At 40.5% G+C, this 22,952-nt stretch overlaps 1 protein-coding gene across 3 annotated transcripts; it reads right to left on the bottom strand.

Moving 5' to 3' along the window:
- Positions 1-6,867: 6,867 nt before the first annotated feature.
- LOC148036891 (acetyltransferase At1g77540-like) lies at positions 6,868-21,724 on the bottom strand. Of its 3 annotated transcripts, none has more exons than XM_087675810.1 (3): positions 21,403-21,720; positions 7,320-7,389; positions 6,868-7,211 (listed from the first exon to the last, which is right to left on the bottom strand). In XM_087675810.1, exons 1-2 carry the CDS (start codon positions 21,643-21,645, stop codon positions 7,321-7,323), a joined length of 312 nt encoding a protein of 103 aa, XP_087531936.1. In that variant the 5' UTR covers positions 21,646-21,720; the 3' UTR covers positions 6,868-7,211; position 7,320. The 3 variants fall into 3 exon arrangements, with proteins under 3 accessions (XP_087531936.1, XP_087531935.1, XP_087531937.1); XM_087675809.1 differs by having other exon boundaries at positions 6,869-7,220; positions 21,403-21,719; XM_087675811.1 differs by lacking the exons at positions 6,868-7,211; positions 7,320-7,389 and adding an exon at positions 7,617-7,797 and having other exon boundaries at positions 21,403-21,724.
- Between the last annotated feature and the right edge of the window lie 1,228 nt (positions 21,725-22,952).

Genomic DNA, 22,952 nt, shown 5'->3' on the forward strand with positions numbered 1-22,952 from the left:
GTTGCAAATGGTGATGTCAAAAAGCTTTTAGCAAAATTAGGAGAAATATGTTATCACTTGCTGCCATAACTGATCTTGGTCATGAAGTGAGGTTCAAGAAGACAGTTGCTGCCATAACTTATCTTGGTCATGAAGTGAGGTTCAAGAAGACATGTGCAGAAATTCTTGACAATGATGGCACAAGTTGTTGGCAAAGGAGAAAGAAGGAACAACCTATATGAGCTAAGTGCTCTTACAGCCACCGTTGGAGTGGGCACAAGTAAGCTTTGGCATGAAAGGTTTGGACACGTCAGATTTGCTGTATTGAAGAAGATGCACAAGAAAGGTATGGTTGCTCACTTACCTGCAATGACTAAATTGAAGGAACCATGTGAAGCTTGTATGATGGGCAAGCAACAGAGAAAGGCATTTCCACAAGAAAGAAAAAATAGAGCACAGGCTTCTCTAGAGTTGGTACATGCTGACTTGTGCCGAAAGATGCCTATATGGGCCTTGGGGGGATCTTCTTATTTTATGTTGATTGTCGACGACTATAGTAGGAAGATGTGGGTGTACTTCCTTCGTGATAAGGCTCAAGCTTTTGGTAAGTTTAAAGTATGGCTAACACTTTTTGAGAATGAAATAAGGAAAAGTGTGAAGAAATTTAGAATAGATGGTGGTGGTGAGTTCAACTCAAAGGAGTTTGAAGACTTTTGCAAGAGCAAAAGAATCAAGCGTCAATTGACGACCCCTCACACACCTCAACAGAACGGTGTTGTGGAATGCAGGAATCGCACCATTGTGGAGATGGCAAGATGCATGCTAAAGAGCAAGGGATTGCCTAACCATTTTTGGGCTGAAGCTGTTAATACTACAATCTACATTTTAAATCGGAGCTACACAAAGGCTCTCAAGGGAAAAACGCCTCATGAGGCTTACACTGGTAAGAAACCATCTGTCTCACACTTCAAAATTTTTGGATGTGAATGTTATGCACATATTCTAGATGAGAAGAGAAATAAGTTACAACCAAAAAGCAGAAAATGTATCTTCTTGGGTTATAGTGATGAGCAGAAGGCTTACAAATTATATGACCAAGAGGCAAAGAAGATCATCACGAGCTGTGATGTGGTGTTCAAGGAGCAACTACACATAGTGGAGGAGGAGAAGGCAAGTTCTTCCACTTTATCATCAAGCGAAGAAGTAGTCCACTATGAACCTGTCCCAAGAGTTGTCCCTATCCTTAAGGAGGAGGAAGCATCATCTTCAGATGATGAGGAAAAAGTTCACCAACCTGACCTCACCCCATCGAAAAATCCATTACCGCGTTGGGTGAAGCAACTCTATGACCACAATAATCCTATGCCCACAGCTGTTGAAGAGAAGGCAGATGGACCAAGGAGGTCTCAGAGAATAGAGGAGCAAAGGAGGGCTTCTGCTCACATAGTCAATATGGCCTTGATGATTGAGATTATGAGAGAAGTAAAGGAGCCAACTGACTTAGAAGCACTTGCAGATCCAGCATGGAAGGCAACTATGCAAGCCAAGTATGACAACATAATGAAGAATGACACTTGGGAGCTAGTGGATCGGCCAGCAAAGTGGAAGGTTACTGGCACCAAGTGGCTCTAGAAGGTAAAGTACAAGGCTGATGGTACCTTAGAAAAGTACAAAGCTAGACTAGTTGCACAAGGATTTTCACAAGTTGAATGGTTTGATTTTCAAGAGTCATTTGCCCCAACTACCAGAAGGACCACTATTCGCACAGTACTTGTAGTGGCTGCACACAAGCAATGGCCAGTTTACCAAATGGATGTTAAGTCAGCGTTCTTAAATGGTGACCTCAAGGAGGAGGTGTACGTGGCTTAGCCAACAAGGTTTGAGGCCCCCAATTCTGAGAACAAAGTGTGTAAGCTGAAGAAGGCATTGTATGGGCTAAAACAAGCCCCCAAAGCATGGTACCAACAGATAGATTTTTAAGCTTAAACTTCAAAAGATGTGCCTCAGATGCTAACTTGTATATTTACAGGGATGGTGAAAAGTCTGTAGTGATTGTCCTATATGTAGATGACCTTCTTATTACAGGTGACTATAAAGATATGATCAACCAAACTCGAAAGGCTTTGAGTTCTGAGTTTGAAATGATAGACTTGGGCTTGCTGTACTATTGTTTGGGAATTGAAGTCTGGCAAGAGTCAGGAAAGATCTTCATCTCTCAGAAGAAGTATACATGGGAGATCTTGAAGGCATTTGGCATGACCGAGTACAAGGATATAGCTACACCTATGGAGGTGAATGCAAAGTTATCCGTTGAGGATACATCAGCACTGGCAAACATTGGGAGGTACAAGAGGATGGTTGGTATTCTGATCTACTTGTGTAATACCAGACCAGATATCAATTTTGTTGTTGTTGTTTTGAGCAGGTTCTTAAACAAGCCTCATGAGAGTCATTGGAAGGCTGGGATGTGGGTGCTCATATACTTGAAGGAAACTTTTGACTATGGTATCACATACAGTTCCAGAACTTCTCTTGTGGGGAATTGTGACTCAGATTGGGCAGGAGACAGTGATTCCAGGAAGACAGTTTTTTGTTATTGTTTCTCTTTGGGTTCATGAATTTTCTCTTGGATTAGTAAGAAGCAGCCAACAGTGGCATTGTCTTCTACCGAAGTAGAGTACAAGGCAGCTTGTTTTGATGCATGTGAAGCAGTATGGTTGAGAAGGATCCTATGGCATATGGGATTGCAGGATGAAGAACCAACTATGCTGAGATGTGACAATCAAAGTTGCATTGCCATTGACAAAAATCCAGTGTTTCATGCACGCACCAAACATATAGAGATCCAGTATCACTATGTGCGTGATTTGATGGAGGATGGGATAGTAGAACTGGTCTACTATCCAACAGAGGAGAATGGAGCGGATATCTTCACCAAAGCACTTATGAAGAATCTGCTTCAAGTTCATCTTAGAGACTCGGCATTGGACCAAGGAGATAGTTCACCTATGAGTGGACTTTTTTTTTTTTTTGGGAGGGGGGGGGGGGGGGGTTTGTGGGCGGGGAGGGGGAGGTATGTGTGTGTTAGATATGCTCAATGCCCCACCCTCATAAGGTGCCACCAATGATCCATGGTGCTCAAAGTTGTAAGGCCCCCATTATGAGGAGAAGCCAAATGTGAGCCCAGACATTGGTTGAGTCCTAACTTGTATATCAGATGAGGTCAATGTGACCGGATGGCAAAAAGGTGACCATTCTGTGTCTAATCTTTGGGTTGGACTGAGTAGTTGAGCTGGTAGCAACTCGACGCACATTGCATCGAGTTGCGGGGTAAGGGAGTTAAAAGGGGCCCCTATTTTGGGGTTCGAGGGTCATGGAAGTGGCCCCTGGCTAGGGGGGTCCTAGGGGGGCCAACGACCCCCTGGCGGGGGTCCGGGGGCAGTGCCCCCGGCCCATGGAATATTCTCGAGAATATTCCATGGCCGACTAGTGGAGACTCGTATGGTAGGTCGGTCATGCCGACCTAACCGCCTTCACAGGCTATAAAAGCTAAACTCCTTCACAGCCATCAATCATCTATCTTTCACCCAGTCAGAGTTGTTCCAGCTAGCCTTAAGCTCTTCACCTATCTTCTGTCTAGATCGCCATCTAAGCTTCACTGTGGAAGCGCATGGGTGGACAGAGCCATCTCTGTATTAGTTGTTTGGAGCTAAATAAATTTTTTAATTCTCCTCTTATCTATTGTGTACTCTCTATCTCTATCTTTTTCTCAGATTCTGTTCGCTACATTGTGTAATTTTTACATTGTTTCCTTTCATCCACTTTAGCCACTACCTAGGATTGTTGAACCCTTTCAAATCTTTTATTGGTTGCTCCTCCTTGCCTCCTTTTTGCTTGCAATCCCTTGCATAGTGCCCCATTGATGGCACATATAACATGCATCAAAGAAATGGCTAAATTTAACCTCAATACATACCTCTAGGCCTTGTAAGTTGAATATTTCTAGATATTCCAATCTCTCTTTGTTTCTACTCCATAGCATGCAAGATTTTTTTTCAAATCAGATGACTTCGTTGTTGGCTTTCAAGATGTAGAGGACCTTCTCTAGCACCTCCGACAAAGGTCCAATCTCATCCTCAAGCCAATATCATAGGCTTAGGTAAGTGACCCAAACAAGACATTCCTATTTTGTAGGGAATCCTTTGGGCTAAAGTGTGACGAGACCCTAGGGAAGTGTATAGACAAAGTTTCCATTGAATCCCACTACCAATATGACAATCTAATCCCTTTCTCATTGAGTGTCCACCAAGGCAAAGTAGAAGCCTCTATCGACAAACTTGTATTGGTTGAGCATCGCCCTTCCATGGTATGTGTGGGTAAACCAAAGTGCAAATTTGTCTTCTCCTAGAATCCTCCCCATTCGCAACTGAGAAATCAAACTGCATTGCACCCTCTCCTTTGGCCGACTTCTTCAAAATGCCTCTCTCAGCCGTCATCCACCTATCTCTTGCCAATGGTAGGGTGTTGCATGGGTTGGGGCCATGTGTTAGCTTACCCATAGTGACTCTTAATGGGCACTTAAGGCCCTTTATGGCAATGCAAACTCTATATTCATTACCAATCCCTACTCTAACATGAATGAAAGAAGGGGCCACTTAACTCAAACCTTGAGCTCCATCCCATTTATGCCAAATACTTCAAGATCATCATAAGGATCATATCTTGTCTTATACCATAGGATACGTGCACACCTTTTTCTTTGAGATCTTAAAAGCCGAAAGCAGCATTTTTTGGGCACATACAGAAGTTTTCCCTATATTTAAGCAAAGTTAGCAACCTCACCATATAGGTAAGTCAAGAAAACAAAAATCCACAAAAGGCGCTCATGGTGTAGAACATTGTTTAAGAGAAAACCTTAACCCATGGAATAGAGTTAGAAATAATCCAACCACTACAAAAATGGCATATATTTTCTTTACCCATGACACAAAGTTAGATAAATGTTTATAAGAATGCTAAGACAATAGAATATCATTGATAAGACAACATGGCATCAGTTATAACACCATAGGCATGGGGTAAAGCATTAAACATAACCTGATAGTCGCAAAACATAGAACTAAAAGATGCCTTGAAGAAGGTGATATGAATGGCTAGACCAAAACAGACAAGAGAAGGGAGTCTAACCAAAATTATACATTCACCATCTATGTGATGTATGCTTATGACAATAGATTCATGCAAAGATGAACTCTTGCTTATGTGTGATTATGGCCTACAATAGGGAGCACGTAACCACCACATCATTGTTGTGAAACAAGATGGCAGTCACATGCTTGTGATCAATATTTTCATCTTACAATTTTCTCTTAACAAGGGTACAAACATTTTGGAGGGAAAAAAGAGTGATGAGAAGAATTAAGGAAGGGATAGGTAGGGTGCCACTTAGCATGTTCCAAAAAAAGCTAGGTGAAAGAAGAAACTAAGAAGCAATACACAAAGCAATCACTTAGCACTTCATATGAGATAGGAGCCATTTTATAGGCTATAAATATGATTTTGTTCTACATCATCATTAACACCTTGTTTTGAGGAAGAAGCTATCTTAATGGAAATATTTCCACCTACTTATCAAACTATCAATAGCTTGGTGTTCGTAAACAACCACATAATTTTTGTGGACTATTATAAGACTCTCCAACCCTCTTACAAAAAAGTTCACTAATCACTCTCATAATACAAGGGAACAATAAGTCTTATCAACTCATATATACACATTTTCCATTATTGCAATGAATTAAAAGGAGGATATACCCATTAACAATTGGCACCCAATGTAAAAGATACCATATCCTCTCTATAGGTGGGTGAAGCTGACACATTTCATGGCTCTCTATTAGTGCAATCCATGGTTCTTTAACAACCTAGAAAGGCACTAGTGAGAATTAGTACTAAATTTTGCTCAAAATAGCGTGCCATATATCATGCTTATATTTTTTAAATAAGCATGGAACCCTCTCAACCATGTATTATCCCACCTTGTGACATTATGTGGAAAGTTTCCTAAATTGCAGATTCCATGTTGATCTAAACACTTTACTTGCTACATATCACATTATATGAGTATCTAGTCTTAAGTAGAGCTTGATGTTTCTTATAATATCATTATATGATGTCATCTCAATTTAGACTTGCAATGTGAAAAGCAAGAACTTTAAAGATTTTCTAAAGGACTATGATACTCTAAATGGGTGATCTTGATGCTTTTAAGAATTACCAATATGATTTCTAAGGCTGCATCAATCTATGTGTAAGCTATCAATTTCTCTTATTAAAGCTACTCCCTTTAGATTCAATGATGACCATTATGATGCTCTTCTTTTAGGTTTACTTTTGTGATTTCTATGGAAAATGCCTCTTCAAAGGTTAGAAAGGGATAGTTCACATAGACTATCATGGAATAGTGGCAATCTTTATACAACCATCAAATAGAGGTGATCATTGATTTAGTGGTAGTCATGTCTCACATATCTGGGTTATGTAGTTTAAACTTCAAGAATGAAATTTAGAAATTCGAGTAAAGGTTTTGCATTTGCCTTTTCTTTCTTAGTTACATTTTGAGACATTAATCATAACTCCAACCATTGCACAATAAATATATTTTTTTGAACTGTAGATATGCATGAACTGGGATTTAGCAATAAAAAATGTAGAGATACTAATGATAATAATAATGATAAGGATGACCACCATGATCCATGTGCATTCAGCAAAGTTCAAATCTTGAAGTTTTTAGGCTAGTAGCCCAATGCAAGCTACAAAGTAAAACTATGAGACATGCAAATGTTTCAATAAAAATTATGTCTACAATTTAATAACAAAATTTAATTATATCAAAGAATTTCCACAATCATCATCATATACTATAAAAATAAGTTCATGTCACCATGATAACCTTGTAAAAGAATGAAAGCATCAAACATGCAAAGTGCAAGAGCCAATTACAATAGTCAACGGTCTTCGCTATTGCCATCCTCTTTTGAGGTTGCCCATCATCAAGGATTTTTAAATATCCACTTAAAATATCGTATCCATATAGTTACTTTCAGCATATTTCTTCTCTTATAACACCCTAAGGATCTAATAAATAGGCACTTATCTCATGGCATACCCTAAAAAGCATTCTTGTATAAGATGTTCCTTGCCATTTGGCAAAGATCAACTTTTGGATTCTGCAACAACTACAAAGGCATGACATAATCAACTATAACTCATTTTGGTCGACAATCATTGGATAAACATATGAACATTTTACAAGTTAGAAAAGAACATGTACCAACCTCATAATGTAGGCTTTATCCCAGTAAAAACAATGTCCTTCCAAGAGGGATTGTGTGGAAGAAAATTATCCTACAAAAGGAATTGCTATTACTTTCAAATTATCATGTTTTACATCATAGATACACATCAATGTACATTATATTCTTAACAAGACTTTGTCTTTTGATATAAAGTTGCATCTATAATGCAAATCGTCATGTTTATAAGCAAAGAGCTAATATGAATGCATCTATACAAGTGTCCAAAAAGGAAGGAACAACAAGGGTTATTCATTGTAGATGTGCTCGTAAGAATAAGAATGTAATGTGCTTTTTGGGTTTGTGCAATCTAAATCTATGTAGTCAACTTCAAGTTCAAAAGAAAACAACAACATAGCCAAGGAGTTGTTACCCAATGTCTTTTCTATTTTCGTATTCCAAATCTTTTGATTGTGCATCCAAAAATTATCCTTCACAAGAAGGTAGGAAGAAACTTGCTCTTCAAAATAAGGATATAGTTAGAATAAGAAGAGTAGTATACCCTTTCAATCTCTTCAAAAAGAAATTAAGGCTTTAGCATAGCCCTTCAAAATTTTAAAAAATTGGGTTGTCCTTTAAATTCCAACATTGAATCCATGATCATTGTTGAAGTGTTTTAATAGTTTTTCTTACCTTTGGTAAGGAAAAAAATGAGAACTGTGGCTTCTTTACCCGTAAATATATTTGCAACCATGGATGGGAAGAGAAACATTGCGAACATATCAATACATAAGTACTCACATAAAGAAAGTCAAGAAGCTCTCAAAGAAATTGCATCACTTAATTTTTCTATACTTAGTTTAACACTAAATACATGTGTTTCCATACTGTAAGGTGTCGCACTACAAAAGTTGTGTTCTCTAGTTGAGAAACCCCAATCATTACATGGAAACCATTCTCCATAAAAAGCAATAGGGCTATGTGCATCATGTTGCAAAGTCCCAACCTCCCAATTACTCAATTTCAATACTCTACTTCCGACAAGTGTTTCCTCTTAAGTCTCTTCTCCAAGCCTAGTAATTGGAAGTTAAAAGCTCATCAATGGGATAGGCTACCCACATGATTGTCCCCCATGGTTGAGTTAACATACTTATGGCATAAGTTACACTTGTCTTCTACATAGGCTTAGGCTTTTTGGAATAGTTTTTAGGATTGCTTATGTTGAAAAGATGTTTTTTTTCTTTTATAGAGGGTGGTGAATCAAAGAAAAATTAGATGTACAAGAGGTCATCTAGCCACCATGCAAAAGCCGTATACACAACTAAAAATACAAAACTAAAAATGCTGCATGGTTACTAACACAAAGTAAAATTGATTGAAGATTTTTTCAGCTATTAGACGACCCATTGACATTTATTTATCAAAAAATCGCCAAGGCATTTGTTCACATCGATTGGAAAGCTAGACTATACTTTCTCATTTGGGACTACAAGCAAACCAAGATAGCCATTCTAAGTTGCATGCAAGCTAAGAGAGGTCATTATAAAGCAAGAGATCTGATCTCAAGCTATAAAGAGCTATAAAACAAGATAACGACCTACAAAGTCAATATTATGATCATGAAAATTTATCATGATCAACTAGACATCATTTTTCTAAATATGATTAGCAAATGGTTAAACCATCCACTCTGTGTGTGTGTGTGTGTGTGTGTGTGTGTGTGTGTGTGTGTGTGTGTGTGTGTGTGAGGAGAGAGAAAATTAGATCAAGAATGACCTTGGCTCTTTCTAACAACATTTTGGTTCTTTGCAATCTAGAGCACAAAAATTGATACTTAGTAAGGTATTCCAAGCTAATGCTTGTTGATGACTATTGGCTCAATTATCCCTTTTTGGCAATCACAACTAGTACATGGAATGGCAAATTAGTTTCTTTTTTCAACCCCAAAAATCTTAATGCATGTTCTTCAAAATTAGTCGAGCTTGCTCCTAACTTTGTGAAGAGTTCCTCTCACAAGTCATGTCCTTTCATGCAACAAAACTAATCCAATTGCTATTTGTTAAGCACCAACATGCATCATTGTTGAATGGCCTAAAAACACTATATGCATGTGCAATGTCAAAACTCTGGAGCAAATGTAGCAGCTATAGACTAAATAAATACCAGAAAGGGTGTGAAGGCTTGGGACTAAAGTGTCATCTTTTCAATGTGGTAGCATTCTAGCTCTAGAGTTGTTCATTGTGCTTACAAACTTATGTTTCTGTTGCCCTTTTGCTTCAATCGCGACCAATTTCACACTTTGTTCTTTTTTTGTGAAACCAATCTTTTAATTAAGCTAATGTATAAGATATGTCATGGCTATGAGTTTTTCACTTATTTCTCTTGGAACAAGTTGTACACCTGTAATGCATGTGAGATCAAGTTGAATGTGAGTCACGATAATAGAGGACCCTAGCTTAGATAGTGGGGAGCTTTGGTAGTAGTTGTGGACAGGTGTCAATGTGTACCTAGTGACAAATCTTTAAATATGCCATTGGTCATGACTTGTTATCATGGGGATTAGCAAGTTAAATCATTTAATGCCTTATCATAAGATTTGTGGGAAGCTTTAACATTTTCATATTCAAAGAGGGAAATTTTAAATTGGGACCTAGCAATGGCCAAAGATGGGCATGGCCATGTATTTTTCAATCTATAGAATTACTCTTGGTTGGACTTTTATCCTAGAGGCTGAGTTTTGCATGGGCAATTTGCCACTAGGCATGCAACCATATATAGAGCCATGCAAGGTTGGAGAGAGTCATCCTGGGCATATCTAAGACTAGAGACAGAAATTTGGGGGTAATTGACAACAACTAATGAACAATCTGGAGCATGGCCCATGGGACACTAGCAAAAACCTAAAGGACAACAAATAACCTAATCAGATGCTTAATCTAAAGCATTTAATGCAAGCAACATGATTTGGGATAACATGTAATGTAGGTGACAAGTTTTAATAGTTGCTACAAGCAACCTATGTTGGACATGCTCAAGGACTGTAAATCAAAGAATTCTCTCACCTATTGCTTCTCTCTCCTTACACCTAATGCATGTGCAATCTGGATAAGGAAATTGATGATCCAAACCTCAATTTTGAACCTGAAGTATTGTTGTTAGGGACTTGCTAATCCCAAGTCTATAACCAACAAGGATTAGGGTTTGTGTGGCTGCATTGAAATATATACATACATGCCTCAATATTTTGTTAAGGTTGCTCCTCTAAATTGATTTAGTGTATGACATGTGGCTGCATTGGATGATATGTGGGGGTCTACAATAGGGCTGATTTGCATGCAACAAGAGTAGACTCAATTTGGCTCACCAAGTTGTGCAATCAAGGGATAAATTGAGTTTTAGGGTTATGTCTTGCAAAGCATAGCAAGTTGTTCCACAATTGGTAGAAATTGTACCTTGATTTGCTAGGAATAGGGGGAATTTCAGTTTGAAGGACCTTGGACAAATTCAAAGTTCTTGGCTTCATACTATAATCTCCTGGAGCATCGGCTTTTCATAGTTTTGCAATCATTTTCTGGAATTAATGCAAAAAGAATACTGCAAAGGGCACCAATGTTTTTGGGGCTAATCAATGTTGGCTCGTCTCTTTTCTTGAGGGCAATCTAGCCCAAAGTTTAAGTGCTGAATTTTTAAAAGTAATTATTTATTTTATGCATCAATGTAAAATAGGGTTCCACCACCCTTTCTTGAAAAGGAAATCCGGTTTCATGTGATGCTACAAAGAATGTAAACATTAGGAAGAATGTATCAAAAACATTGGGAAAATTACGCAATATACATAGGAGATATGCCAAGTTACACACATTGACACATGTTTATAAAGTTGAAGTACGATATTTTCTAGAACTAATATTAACTACTATAAATCAATTTTTAAGCATGTTTGTTATACGATGTCCCATCACCATCCCCATTCTTGTCTCTCATCCCATGTTTCTATGCCCCAAATGCAAGGCTGCAGGGGAAGGCTGTTTCAGCCTAACTGTGGCTATTTTCGACTGTTTCTATCTCTGTTTCCTCTCAGCCAAAAACTACTGTGATGCTTATGTTTCCAGCTTGTGGCCAATTTGTGGAGTTTGAGGCTGAGTGCTGTTTTCTGCTGCTGATGCTGGTGTTTTCACCTCATTTGATGTGTATGCTGCTCCTCAGAGCTATTGGGCATACTGGTCAACCCGCATTGTTCTATTTACAGCTGTGTTTCTGAATAATTACGTGTCAACCATAGCCCAAGAGGAGCCTTCTTAGGTACCTATGGATGTCAGACCTATCCATGACCCTTGATGAAGCTGGATTCAGCTGTATTTCTCAGGCAACCTTAAGTTGTGTATTTGGGTAGCTGCTGCCTTTCACATCGGGATAAGAGGGCCATCAGTGTGATCTCACTCCTTACAACAAAATTCGACAAATGTGCAACCATATCATGCTGATAAAGCAAATACAGGCCTGCAAAACAGTTTTTAGCATGTGCAAAGAAGGTGCTGCACACGCCCACCAAACTCCCTCGTTTCCAGTCTCAAGTGGCTGCTGGGAGCTGGGGCTGGTCTAGGTAAAGAAAGGCAGGCATTTCTTGCTGAAGCTGACTCAAAAGTGTGCTGAGTGTTGTACAGGTCGGACCAGATCTTTTACATGATTTTGATGGTGCTGGTTTTGACAAAAGCAAGCATTTCTTGCTGAATCTGACTTAAAAAAGAGAGTTGGAGTGTTGCAAGGTAGGACCAGATCTTTTATATGATTTTGATAGTGCAGGTTTTGACTAAGGTAAAGGAAAATTACATTGTATGTTTGCACGCTAAGCACATCATGCACTCATTCAACTAGAATTTATCACAAGAGTGGCTTGTACATGTGTTTGAAGCTTGAATCACATTTCTTGTACAAGTGAGTTTTGGCGAGCTGAAGGAAGCTTCATGTGAAAGAGGTAACTAGGTGCCTGGCCTTAAGACTTTAGTTATAATGGTTGGCATGTCCAATCATTCCTATAGGGTTTTGACCCCTGATCTTCAACCTTTCAAGATAAAAGTGTTCTGAAGTCTACATTTTGAAAGATCTTTCTCGAAAAAAAAAAAACATTTCAAAGAATATCATCAACATTGCTCTCCACTTAGAAGTAAGCATATGGCAAGGTTTCTGTCTCATCCCAATGACATCTTCGAAAGGGGTATCTTAAGTGACTTGCTTAAAGTATTCTCGCCAAGATCAAGGCACAAAAGTGTGATGTTACATCCTTGGACATCTGGATGGGCCTGCAGCGTTGGTCACAACCTCATGTTGTGACAATATGAATGCCCTACTGGCACTCAAGGGGTGGGGCAATTAAGTCATATTAATGGAACTCAAGTTATGCACATTCATTGTTAGATTGCCAATCAGACTTTAGGCCCAATGGCCATCACGTCCATTCACTAGGATAGTGTGGGCTGGTGGTACGGGATGCCAGCCCTTAAAGATGCAGTTGTGGCCCATTACACTGCTGGCCCCAAGCTTGGGTGTGAGCCTGTTTGGCTCTGTAGTATGAAGGTGAGTTTGATGTCTACCCCCTTGGTTTCTTTGTCATCGGTACAGCTTGCGTTGTGTCTAGTGTGCAGGATGGATCCTACAGGAAAGTTCCATTGGTGTCAAAGAGTTAACATGCTCTCTAGTGCAAAACACAACAACGTGGAAAGAACCATCATTCACTCACGAGACCATGATGGTCCACACACGACAGGTTTGCCTTATCTCGAATAGGGCAGAGTGAGATGCTAGTAGCTGCCAACAAGAGGGATGAACATGGAAGGCACGTGTTGCAAACAAAATGAATGGTGCATGATATATTAAGATGAGGTGATGCTGCAAAATAAGTACACAACACCCAAAAAAGGTCTAATCAGTAAAGACGCAAGAGCCATATTTTATAAATGTTTTGGAGGCTTAAGTACTTATAGTATTATTATGAAAGAGCCAAGGCCCACCAACTGGCAAGACCAATAGTAAATACACATATAGAGTCAAACCTCAAATAGTAAACTATCAAAACAATGCAAGTGATCAAGGACTGTTGGGCTCCTCCAAAATGTCCATGACAGCATCCACATCTCCCACATTATTGTTGCTCCCTCAAGCTCTCAAACATGCCCAAGTGAACAGATCGGCCTTCCTAGTTGCACTCTTGCAAAGCACACGCAAGTTTGCACTAATGAAGACAAGATCGCCCTTTTGCACACTAAGGCTGCTCTTCTTGGAGACATCTCCCACATTATTGCTGCTCCCTCAAGCTCTCAAGCATGCCCAAGTGAACAGATCGGCCTTCCTAGTTGCACTCTTGCAAAGCACATGCAAGTTTGCACTAATGAAGACAAGATCACTAACCTTTTGCACACTAAGGCTACTCTTCTTGGAGAATGTGACTATAAGAGCTTCAGCTTACAAATTGGCTCAAAATGCGAATTGCTAGCCACTAAAGCTTAAGGCCATCTAATATGAATTCCTCCCACCACAAGGCCCCCCTCCTAGTGAATGTATCCACCTGTGGTGTTGAGAAACCACTTCTTTAGTTATTCCCTTTAGTTAGGGTTTCACACTGATTGCCCCAAAAAGGGCTAGCACCCTCATTCTCGGCATTTTTCAGTGGATGCCCACACTGTGGTGCGCCACCCCAGACAGCTAGGGCCTATGTATAGGCCACCTCTCCCCTCATTTAGACACCACCATCCCACACATTCATTCCTTCTGACACTGTTTGTCACTCTCTTCCATATTCATCTCTCCTTTCTCCATCCTCTCCACTACTATTCACACCCCGCAAGGAGGACATTACGGTTCATGGCTTCTACATCCATCCCCACTTGGCATTCTACTACCACATTCTACTGCGGCACATGTGATGCACATGGCAGTTATTTCATAGTAATAGGCCAAAACCCTGAGGATGCAATGGGTGCCAAAAGAAAAAATTATAATAAGTTATCTTTGATGGGTACGAGGTGGTACCCAGTGTAAAATTTGGGCCTAGACCAATTTATTGGCCACTGTTAGTGGTGACATTAGAGACTAGACATTAATTAATTAATTAAAGTTGGTCTAAGGGTCAATATTTGCTCAAGGATACTTGGAAGACAAACTGGCCTAGTCAATTTGATTATTGACTGGTGAAATTAATTTTTTGAGTACTAGAATAATTTTTAAAATAAATATTCTAAAAATTAATTTAATAAGCTAGATAATGCTAGAAAATAAGATTAGAAGACTGCCACTTGGCAAAAGTTACCCATTTGAAGCCTAGCTCCTCCTCCATCACTTGGCATGACTTGTCTACATTTTTGTAGCCTGGCTCTCCTATTCCATCACCTTGTGTCACTCGTCTCTCACAAAGACTACTGGGACCTGCGTTTTTACAACCCACTTCATCTTCCATCATCTAGCATCATCATTATCCACCTAACATCAACATCTGGGCTATTCTCCCTGCATTTGACAACTCAAACACTCTAGGATTTGCATTTTGCTGCCCAAGTCACTCCCCAACATCAAAGGACTGCGGTTCGCTCCCTCCAGAACTAGTAATTATCTTCCACATCAAAGGACTACAGTTCGCTCCCTCCACAACTCGTGATCAAAGGACTACGATTTGCTCCCTCTGTAGCTATCTTTCACGTTCCAGTGATTACTTCAATAGCCCACCACCCAAAAGACTGCATTTCGCTTCCTTCACTATACAAATTTCCCACACATGCTGCCACCTGATTCAGATAGACAATTCAATTATCTTCTGAACTTTTGGCTCCGTTATATCAGCTTTTCTTCTCATAGCATGATTCAGTGCATCATCACCATGTTCTTGTGTTTTTTAGTCTCTCTTCTCTCTCAATATTTGTTGTATACACTCAATGTTACTCCCCACAAACCCTACTGTCTTTCTGCAGTTGCTTATTTTGACATGGTATCAGAGCATACCTATTATTTTTGACATGGTATCAAAGTGCAAGAGCTCAGAGAGCTAAAGACCCTATTCATCAGAGAAGGCAAAGACAAGTTGCGGATTCAGTATTATCTATTGATTTCCCCCTTCATTTCCATTGCATTACAAGGAAACAAAGATACTCTTCTCTTCCTCTCCCACCCATCCATCCTTTTACAGGTTGATATTTCGATGCTATGACTTCTCCATAGGCAGATGGACAAACCACTAAGTGCTTCTCTTCTAGCATCACCAATACCCCTGTTGAGCTAAAAATGCATTAGCTCCACTTAAACAACCCCAAAACATGTCTAATCAAAGAAGAAAACTTGTTTATTTAAAAAGAAATGTGTTCCTATAGAGTGTCTATATCCCATAAGCACAAACCGACTTGGGACGGCCCAAACTTTCTATAAATAGGTATGCTACCCTCCATTCAGTCTTAATCTCGTTTTTGCAAATTTTAGGTATTTCAGCTTGTTGCCCACACCCCGGACGCGGAGTACATCATGGTCTAAGCTGGCCATTGCTGTCTACAACAGTCTACTGTCTATTTCCAACCTACCGCACACTGTTTGGAGCTGATTTTGGCTTATTGACTGCTGTTGCTGGATTTTTCATGGGTTTTTAGTCTCTCTCCCCTACAGCCTGCATTGCTGTTTTTCTTTCTCTTGCAGCCTGCGTTTTTAGTCTCTCTCTCCTCACTTGCGTTTTTTGTCTTCCTCCTCACCTGCGTTTTTATTCTTTCTCTCTCCTACACTGCCGTCATGCAACAGATCCAGTCTTTCTTGGCTTTGTTTGTTGATGTCCGGCATCGAAGGCTGCCTTGCTGCGATTCAAGACCCGTTCACAGTACGACACGCTCTCTAGCTCATTATCCCTGCCCTAATTCTTGAGGTACAGGAATTCGAGGTACAGTATTCATTCACTACATAGTGTATTTATTGCATGAGCATTGTATATTCAATAGTCATATCACTTCATTCATTCTTTGTGTTCATTGTCTCTGAGTTACCCTAACCCTAACTGTGTTCTTCTATCAGTCTCAGTGTTATTTATGTTTCTGTGTTAGGGTGTTTATTCACAAACCCCACAGATGCTTACCAACATGGACCTTTGCTCCCTACCCCCTCAGAGTATATGCGTCTACCCCCGCACTCGTTGTGTCGCCTCTTCCTTGTGGGCCACAAAGTTTATTCTATACCGGCTTTTAAAATTTTATGCTCAAGGCAATACTAAGGCCTTTCGAGCCACAAGAGAATTGACTCATACCACGGCCTTCTAGCAAGAGACGAATAGGACTATAAGATCAAATGTTAGGTTTGGTGAACATAGGGGACATTCACATGAAAATACATCCACAGAGCATAAAAGAATTCAAAAATTAATAATGAATAAGAATGAGTCAGAATAGGGGACTGTAAAAAGAAAAAATGTCCAATTTGAAGGGACAAATAATGTAGCCTAAATATTTCCTTCAAAAGGAGCCTTGTGATAATTGAAGCCTTGTAGTTAGTCTTGGCTACCATAAGGTGAACAACCTTAGTAAGCATAACCACAATCACTAGGATTGAATTATATCCTCCTTGGATGGAGGGTACTCTAAGCCACAATGTGCTACAAAGGTTGCTTCTACTTCTTCTAGGGTTTCAAAAATGCCACCTCGACAACCTACGGTTCTACAGTCCACCCCCCCGAGAGACAATGATTGTTGGATACCGTCCCCTTGGCAATCTACTTCTTCAAGAGTGAATGATTATTCGACACCTTCGATTACTTTGACTCTGCAATCCGCTCCACTAAGAGACAGTGACTGTTGCCTAGCTCAACCTGAGCCTCACCTTTCCACACCCTTGACTACTCGGGTTCGAGAGCCCACCTCTGGGAGTTCTTCGATATCTTCGATACCCCAAACACCTTCTTTGGCATGACTGGTAACACTTCCTTTGTCATCAGATGATTCAAAGTCTGTGATAGATGAGTTTTTAGCTTCCCTATCTCTCATACATGGGGATTCGAGGGGGGCTATACTCTCTTCACCCTTAGAGGGGGCTCCTTGTTCGGCTTTGGAAAAGCCCTTGCACCTCCACCCTCAAGGGGGACACCCCCTCATTATGAAGTTTGTCACCCACCATTTACTTTTTGGGGATGGCTATCTTCAAGCAGTCATTTCTCCTATTGATACCCAGGATCTTCAAAGATCGCCTAGATTAGGGCCTTGGAGGTTCATTGGCCCTGACTTGGTGACAAGACCTTCAAATTCCTTCTAGCATGAAGTTACAGAGCTAGTGGCTTCTCTCTCGAGATGGAGTCAAGTTCTACAATTCATCCTATGCACTATTCCTTGCTATAAGTTATCTTTCAAGTGGAAATCTTGGATCTCCGGAATCCTCTACCTCTTCATCATATCTCTCTTCGCTCTTCTTTCTTCATCCCTTTTTGAGCCTTAGAGGGGATGTTGAGAAACCACTTCTTCAGTTCACACACCTCTCTTCGCTCTTCTTTCTTCATCCCTTTTTGGGCCTTAGAGGGGATGTTGAGAAACCACTTCTTCAGTTCACACACTTCATTTTAGGGTTTCGTATAACAACCCCAAAAAGGATTGGTGTCCACATTTTGGCCACTTTTTCAGTGGGCACCCACAAAGTGGTGCGCCACCCTAAACAACTTATGCCTATAAATAAGCCGTTACTTCATTCATTCCACCACTCTCTCTTCGGTCATTCTTCAACACCTTCTTCAATCACCACTACCACTTTCCCTCTCTCACCAATCCCTTCCACTGTTCTCACACCTCTACAAAAGGACATTGCAATTCGTGGCTCACGGCTGCCTTCACCCTTCCTCTTTTGCTTTAGGCACCCTGTTTCATCATCAGGCCTTGCGTTTGGAGCATCTTTCATCTAGCATCACCATCATTTGCTTGGTGTTGGCACCCTTCTCCATCAAGCTCGACCTTCACCTACGTTTTTCATTGTGGTGACCTTCTCCTTGCTTGGCATCATCATCTCCAACTTAGCTTCAGCATCCTAGCCTCTAGCAGCAATCTACATCACCGAGCATCAGTGAGTTCATCACTCGTCTATCACAAGGATTGCTAGGACCTGCGTTTTTGCAACCTAGCGCCGCCTCCATCACTTGGCATTAGTCGTCTATTACAAGGTTGTTGGGACCTGCATTTTTGCAACCTGGCTCCTACTCCATCATCTAGCGTCACTCGTCTCTCACAAAGACTACTAGGATGTGCATTTTTGCAACCTAGTTCATCTTCCATCATCTAGCGTCATCATTATCCACCTAGCATAGCATCTGGACTGCTCTCCCTACATTTGACAGCTCCGACACTCTGGGATTTACGTTTTGCTGCCCAAGTCACTCCCCAACATCAGAGGATTGTGGTTCACTCCCTCCACAACTGGTGATCATCCTCCACATCTCCAACGGCATCAAAGGACTACGGTTTGCTTCCTCTATAGCTATCTTTCACATTCCAATGATTACTTCAATAGGCCATTGCCCAGAGGACTGCATTTCACTCTCTTCACTATGCAAATTTCCCAGAAGTGCTACCGACTAATTCAGACAGGACAATGCAATTATCTTCTAAGCTTTGGCTTCGTTATATCAGCTTTTCTTCTCTAGCATGATTCAATGCATCATCACTGTGTTCTTGTGTTTTTGAGTTTCTCTTCTCTCAATGTTTACCATACATACTCTGTGTTACTCTTCGCAAACCCTACTATCTCTCTACACTGTTGCTTATTTTGTTGACAAGGTATCAAAGTATACCTATTACTTTTGACAGCACCACCTACTCTACAATTGGTCATTTGCATCTTAATGCTCCAGCCTCCATTTTTGCCCTAGCCTACCCTTCATCAAAGGAGCTGTTGCATCGCCATATCTCCCTAGCCACCATCAAATGCTCTATGTGAGAGATAACAGTTGTAGTACATGAGAGAAATAAAAACGAGTGAATGCGTGCATTGAGTTTATCCCAATGTGCCTAAGCCTTTGCCAACTCCACCTTCTCACTGGAAGAGAGTCTGGACTCGTCTCGCAAAGGATGGTTCATAGCCCCCGTAACAAGCTCTGCCAAATAATAGACTCCAATATGGCAAGCATCATGACCTGCCAGATGCAGTAGTTCTCACCATTGAGCTTTTGATCTGAAGGAAGAGCTGGTAGGGTGGGCACCTTCCAATCCATGATAGCCTGAAACTCTGTCTCGGCCTCAAAAGGCATCTCCACCTACAATGGCTGCACAAAACACAAAAAGTAGCCCCCTCTGACTGTGAAAATACAGTCTGCTAGGGCTGAGGTTCGCTCATCCCATTCCTTCTTCACGCGCCAAAGGCGATGACAAGGTAAAATCTGCACTTGAAGGCCAAAACCCAGCCTTCTTCCTTCTCTAATAGCAAAAAAACAGCAGCAGCTTCAGCAAATCTTCTCTTTTCTCGTACACTCACACTCGCCTCAGCCTTGTTCTGATGCACAACCCACTTGCTCGCACTTGAACACTGAAAATGCAGCCTTGTGTTGTGCTGAAAACTCCTCTTCAGATAGGTCCACCCTAGGTCAGTCCTTCAATGCTCTGATACCATGTCAGAGTGAAGCAATGCGGAAGCGAATGACCATGACAAAGAGTGAACAGAGAGAGAAAGAGACAGTGAAACACAGAAAATCTGTAGTGAAGAATGCTGTATAAGGATGCAGAATTATACACAGGTGCAGAGAAAATATCTGCGTATGTCTCCACCTCGAGGACCTCGATCTCCATCAGCCCCAAGTGCAATCTTCATCACCAGCAGGCTGAAATCTGTCAGATACAAGTATCCAAGACTGCTGGAAACTAAGCCTTATAAGGCTGAAAAGAATGCCTCAAAATAACCTGAAATAATCAGGTCAGCTGCATTTAATGCAGCCGACTGCAGTCGGGACTGTAGTGGACAGTCCGACTGCTGCCACGTGGCAGACTGCCACTTGGCACAGGAGATGACTAATGACTCTCAACAAATAGATGGCACAATCATTTGGCTCATTCATCCAAGAAGGTGGGCAATGTGACTACTAAGCATATGCTTCCCTGCTAGGCTGCACAAGCCAGCCTCTAGGATATGCGATAGCTAAAGAGAGAATTAACAATATACCAGGAGAGTGGTATGTGAGGTTCTAAGGTGGTCTTCAATGAGCCCTTTCTTGAGGAGAAGCAAATCAAAGATTTGGCTATCCTTTATGAAGGAAATTTTCCAAAGAAACTTGGAAGACCTCATTTCAAGCCTATTGGGAGGTTATCAAGAAACATCTATAGCTGCATGTCAAGAGATTATAAAGTCTGAAGAGATGCCGACAGTTTATAAACTAGATGTAAACAAGGGCAAACATAGTGACTTCATGTGTCTCCCTTGGCAATTTGATCAATTTGAGAAATCTTTTAATAGCTTCTCTGACTGAATGTAGCTTGTATTGCAATATATGTATGTTGGTCCAATTTGGGCTAGCATAAATATGAACAATATACTACAGAAAATTGAAATTCGAAGGCCAAACAAGAATCTCATTAAGGAACATATTGGCAAGATTGAAGACCAAACTAAATTCTCCATATCTCACTGGGCGGTTTGGGGATTTAAAGAAAATTCAAGGGAGATAATGTTGAGATGCGTAGAACATTGATCGGTTTACCAACAAGCAGCAGTCCCTTGGAAGGAAATGTGTGCGCGTATGGCAAGGTCATGGGATAGAACCCTCAACTTAACAGTTCTGAGGTGCCTTATCTTGGGGTGCCTATCTTCGTGCTAGGAAACCCCAACATGCCAACATAATGATCAATACAAATGGCTTCTCAATTGCAATGTGAATTCATTTCGAATGCCTTCTCACTAAGCAGGAAACTCAACATGGCAGCATAATGATTCAGCTGGCTTCTCAATTGCAATTTGAACTCATTTCAAGTGACTTCTCACTAAGCAGGAAACCCAGAATGGCAACATAATGACTTAAGTTTCCTGGAAGTTGAATAATTCAGATGCAATTAAAAATGCCTTCTCACCAAGGATACCCAACATGGCAACGTAAGGAATTAAGATACAGGAAACGTGCAAAAATAAAAAGGATGGGGTAGAAGAGTACAGATATGTAGGTGCAGGTAGGGATGACCCGGAGGTTGTGATCCTTGGCGTGCTGGAAAGCAGCCTTGCAGAGGACGGCAGCGACGCCTGTGCCTCGCTTGCTTGGGGGCACGTACGTGTGGACGAGATCAATCACTCTCTGCCCATCATCCTGAGTGTATTGGAGGTAGGCAAGGCCATCTTGGGTAGAAAACCTGTTACGGGCAGCATCCCACACAATCTCAGGAGGACTGGTTGTAGTCATCTCTCTCTCTCTCTCTCTCTCTCTCTCTCTCTCTGTGATTGCCTAGCAAACTCTATCAGAAACCAATAATTTCTATGTACATAAATAGTAATCTCGGTCCTAATAACAATAACCTTAAAAATAGAAGCATATTTGGACTTTTTTTTTCCCTTTCTTGGCATTTTCCTTGCCCACCACACACCGTTCATAGACAGCCGGCTACTTTTCCTAGTTGGATTTTCTAGTTGGATTCTAAAAAAGCCAGTTGAAATCCAAGTTTGTCTCAATGATAGACACATTGATAAGCTACTCTTTGGACATTTAGTTATTAAACAAGCTAGCATCATATTTCTTAACCCAAATACTGATGTCACATTTCAATGTTTCTTTCCATTAGATGGCAATAGAAAATCATGGACGTTGGGGTGGTTTATGGCTATTGTGTTTGTCTTCCACCACCGGTTGAAATCCAAGCTTGTCTCAATGATGACACATTGATAAGCTACTCTTTGGACATTTAGCAATAAAACAAGCTAACATCGTATTTCTTAACCCAAATACTGGTGTCACATTTCAATGTTTCTCTCCATTAGATGGCAATAGAAAATCATGGACACTGGGGTGGTTTATGGCCATTGTGTTTGTCTTCCATCGCAAGGTAATCGTCCATAGAGAATTTTTACCATACAATTGTGGACATGCAAATGGGTTATCAAGTTGAGACAATTTAATAAGAGTAAGCCAACATTGGAATTACCTTTTGTTTGAGACAATAAGTGTAAATCAACATAGATATTGCCATTCATATGAAATTTGAGGATGCATATGTGTGAGATTAAGAATCGAGATGTATTTATACATTGTTGTCAAATTTTCTACTCGATAATCATATACATTGGGGATGGGCAAACTTGTAGTAATATGTTATTCTTTACATCATTTTTGTGTTGGTCCATATTTGAGCTATTGTTGTCTATATGACTATGCTTACAATGTATTAATGAATAACATTGGCCCAAGCAATTTAGGAGTACAATAACAATGTTGTTTGCTTTTGAGTTGAACAAAAGATTGTGCACCAATAAGTATTAAGAAATTGGAGGAGAAGAAATGGCATCAAAATTAAGGGGTGAGATAAATTGGATGAAATCAGGAAGGACTTAAGAGCTTCACCACAACTAAGTATCGACTCAACATTTTCTAGCGGGAAAGCTTCCATTCCTCAGCCCAACTATACATTGGGCCGAAAGGAGCAACCACATGGTGGCGAGAATGAAGGTTCCCACCACATGCCCTACTACCATGCATTCTTCTCCCACCAAAAGGAA

Source organism: Lygodium microphyllum, chromosome 4 (assembly GCF_053477565.2).
Source record: "Lygodium microphyllum isolate KBCC chromosome 4, Lygodium_microphyllum_v1.1.10, whole genome shotgun sequence".
Classification (NCBI taxonomy): Eukaryota; Viridiplantae; Streptophyta; class Polypodiopsida; order Schizaeales; family Lygodiaceae; genus Lygodium; species Lygodium microphyllum.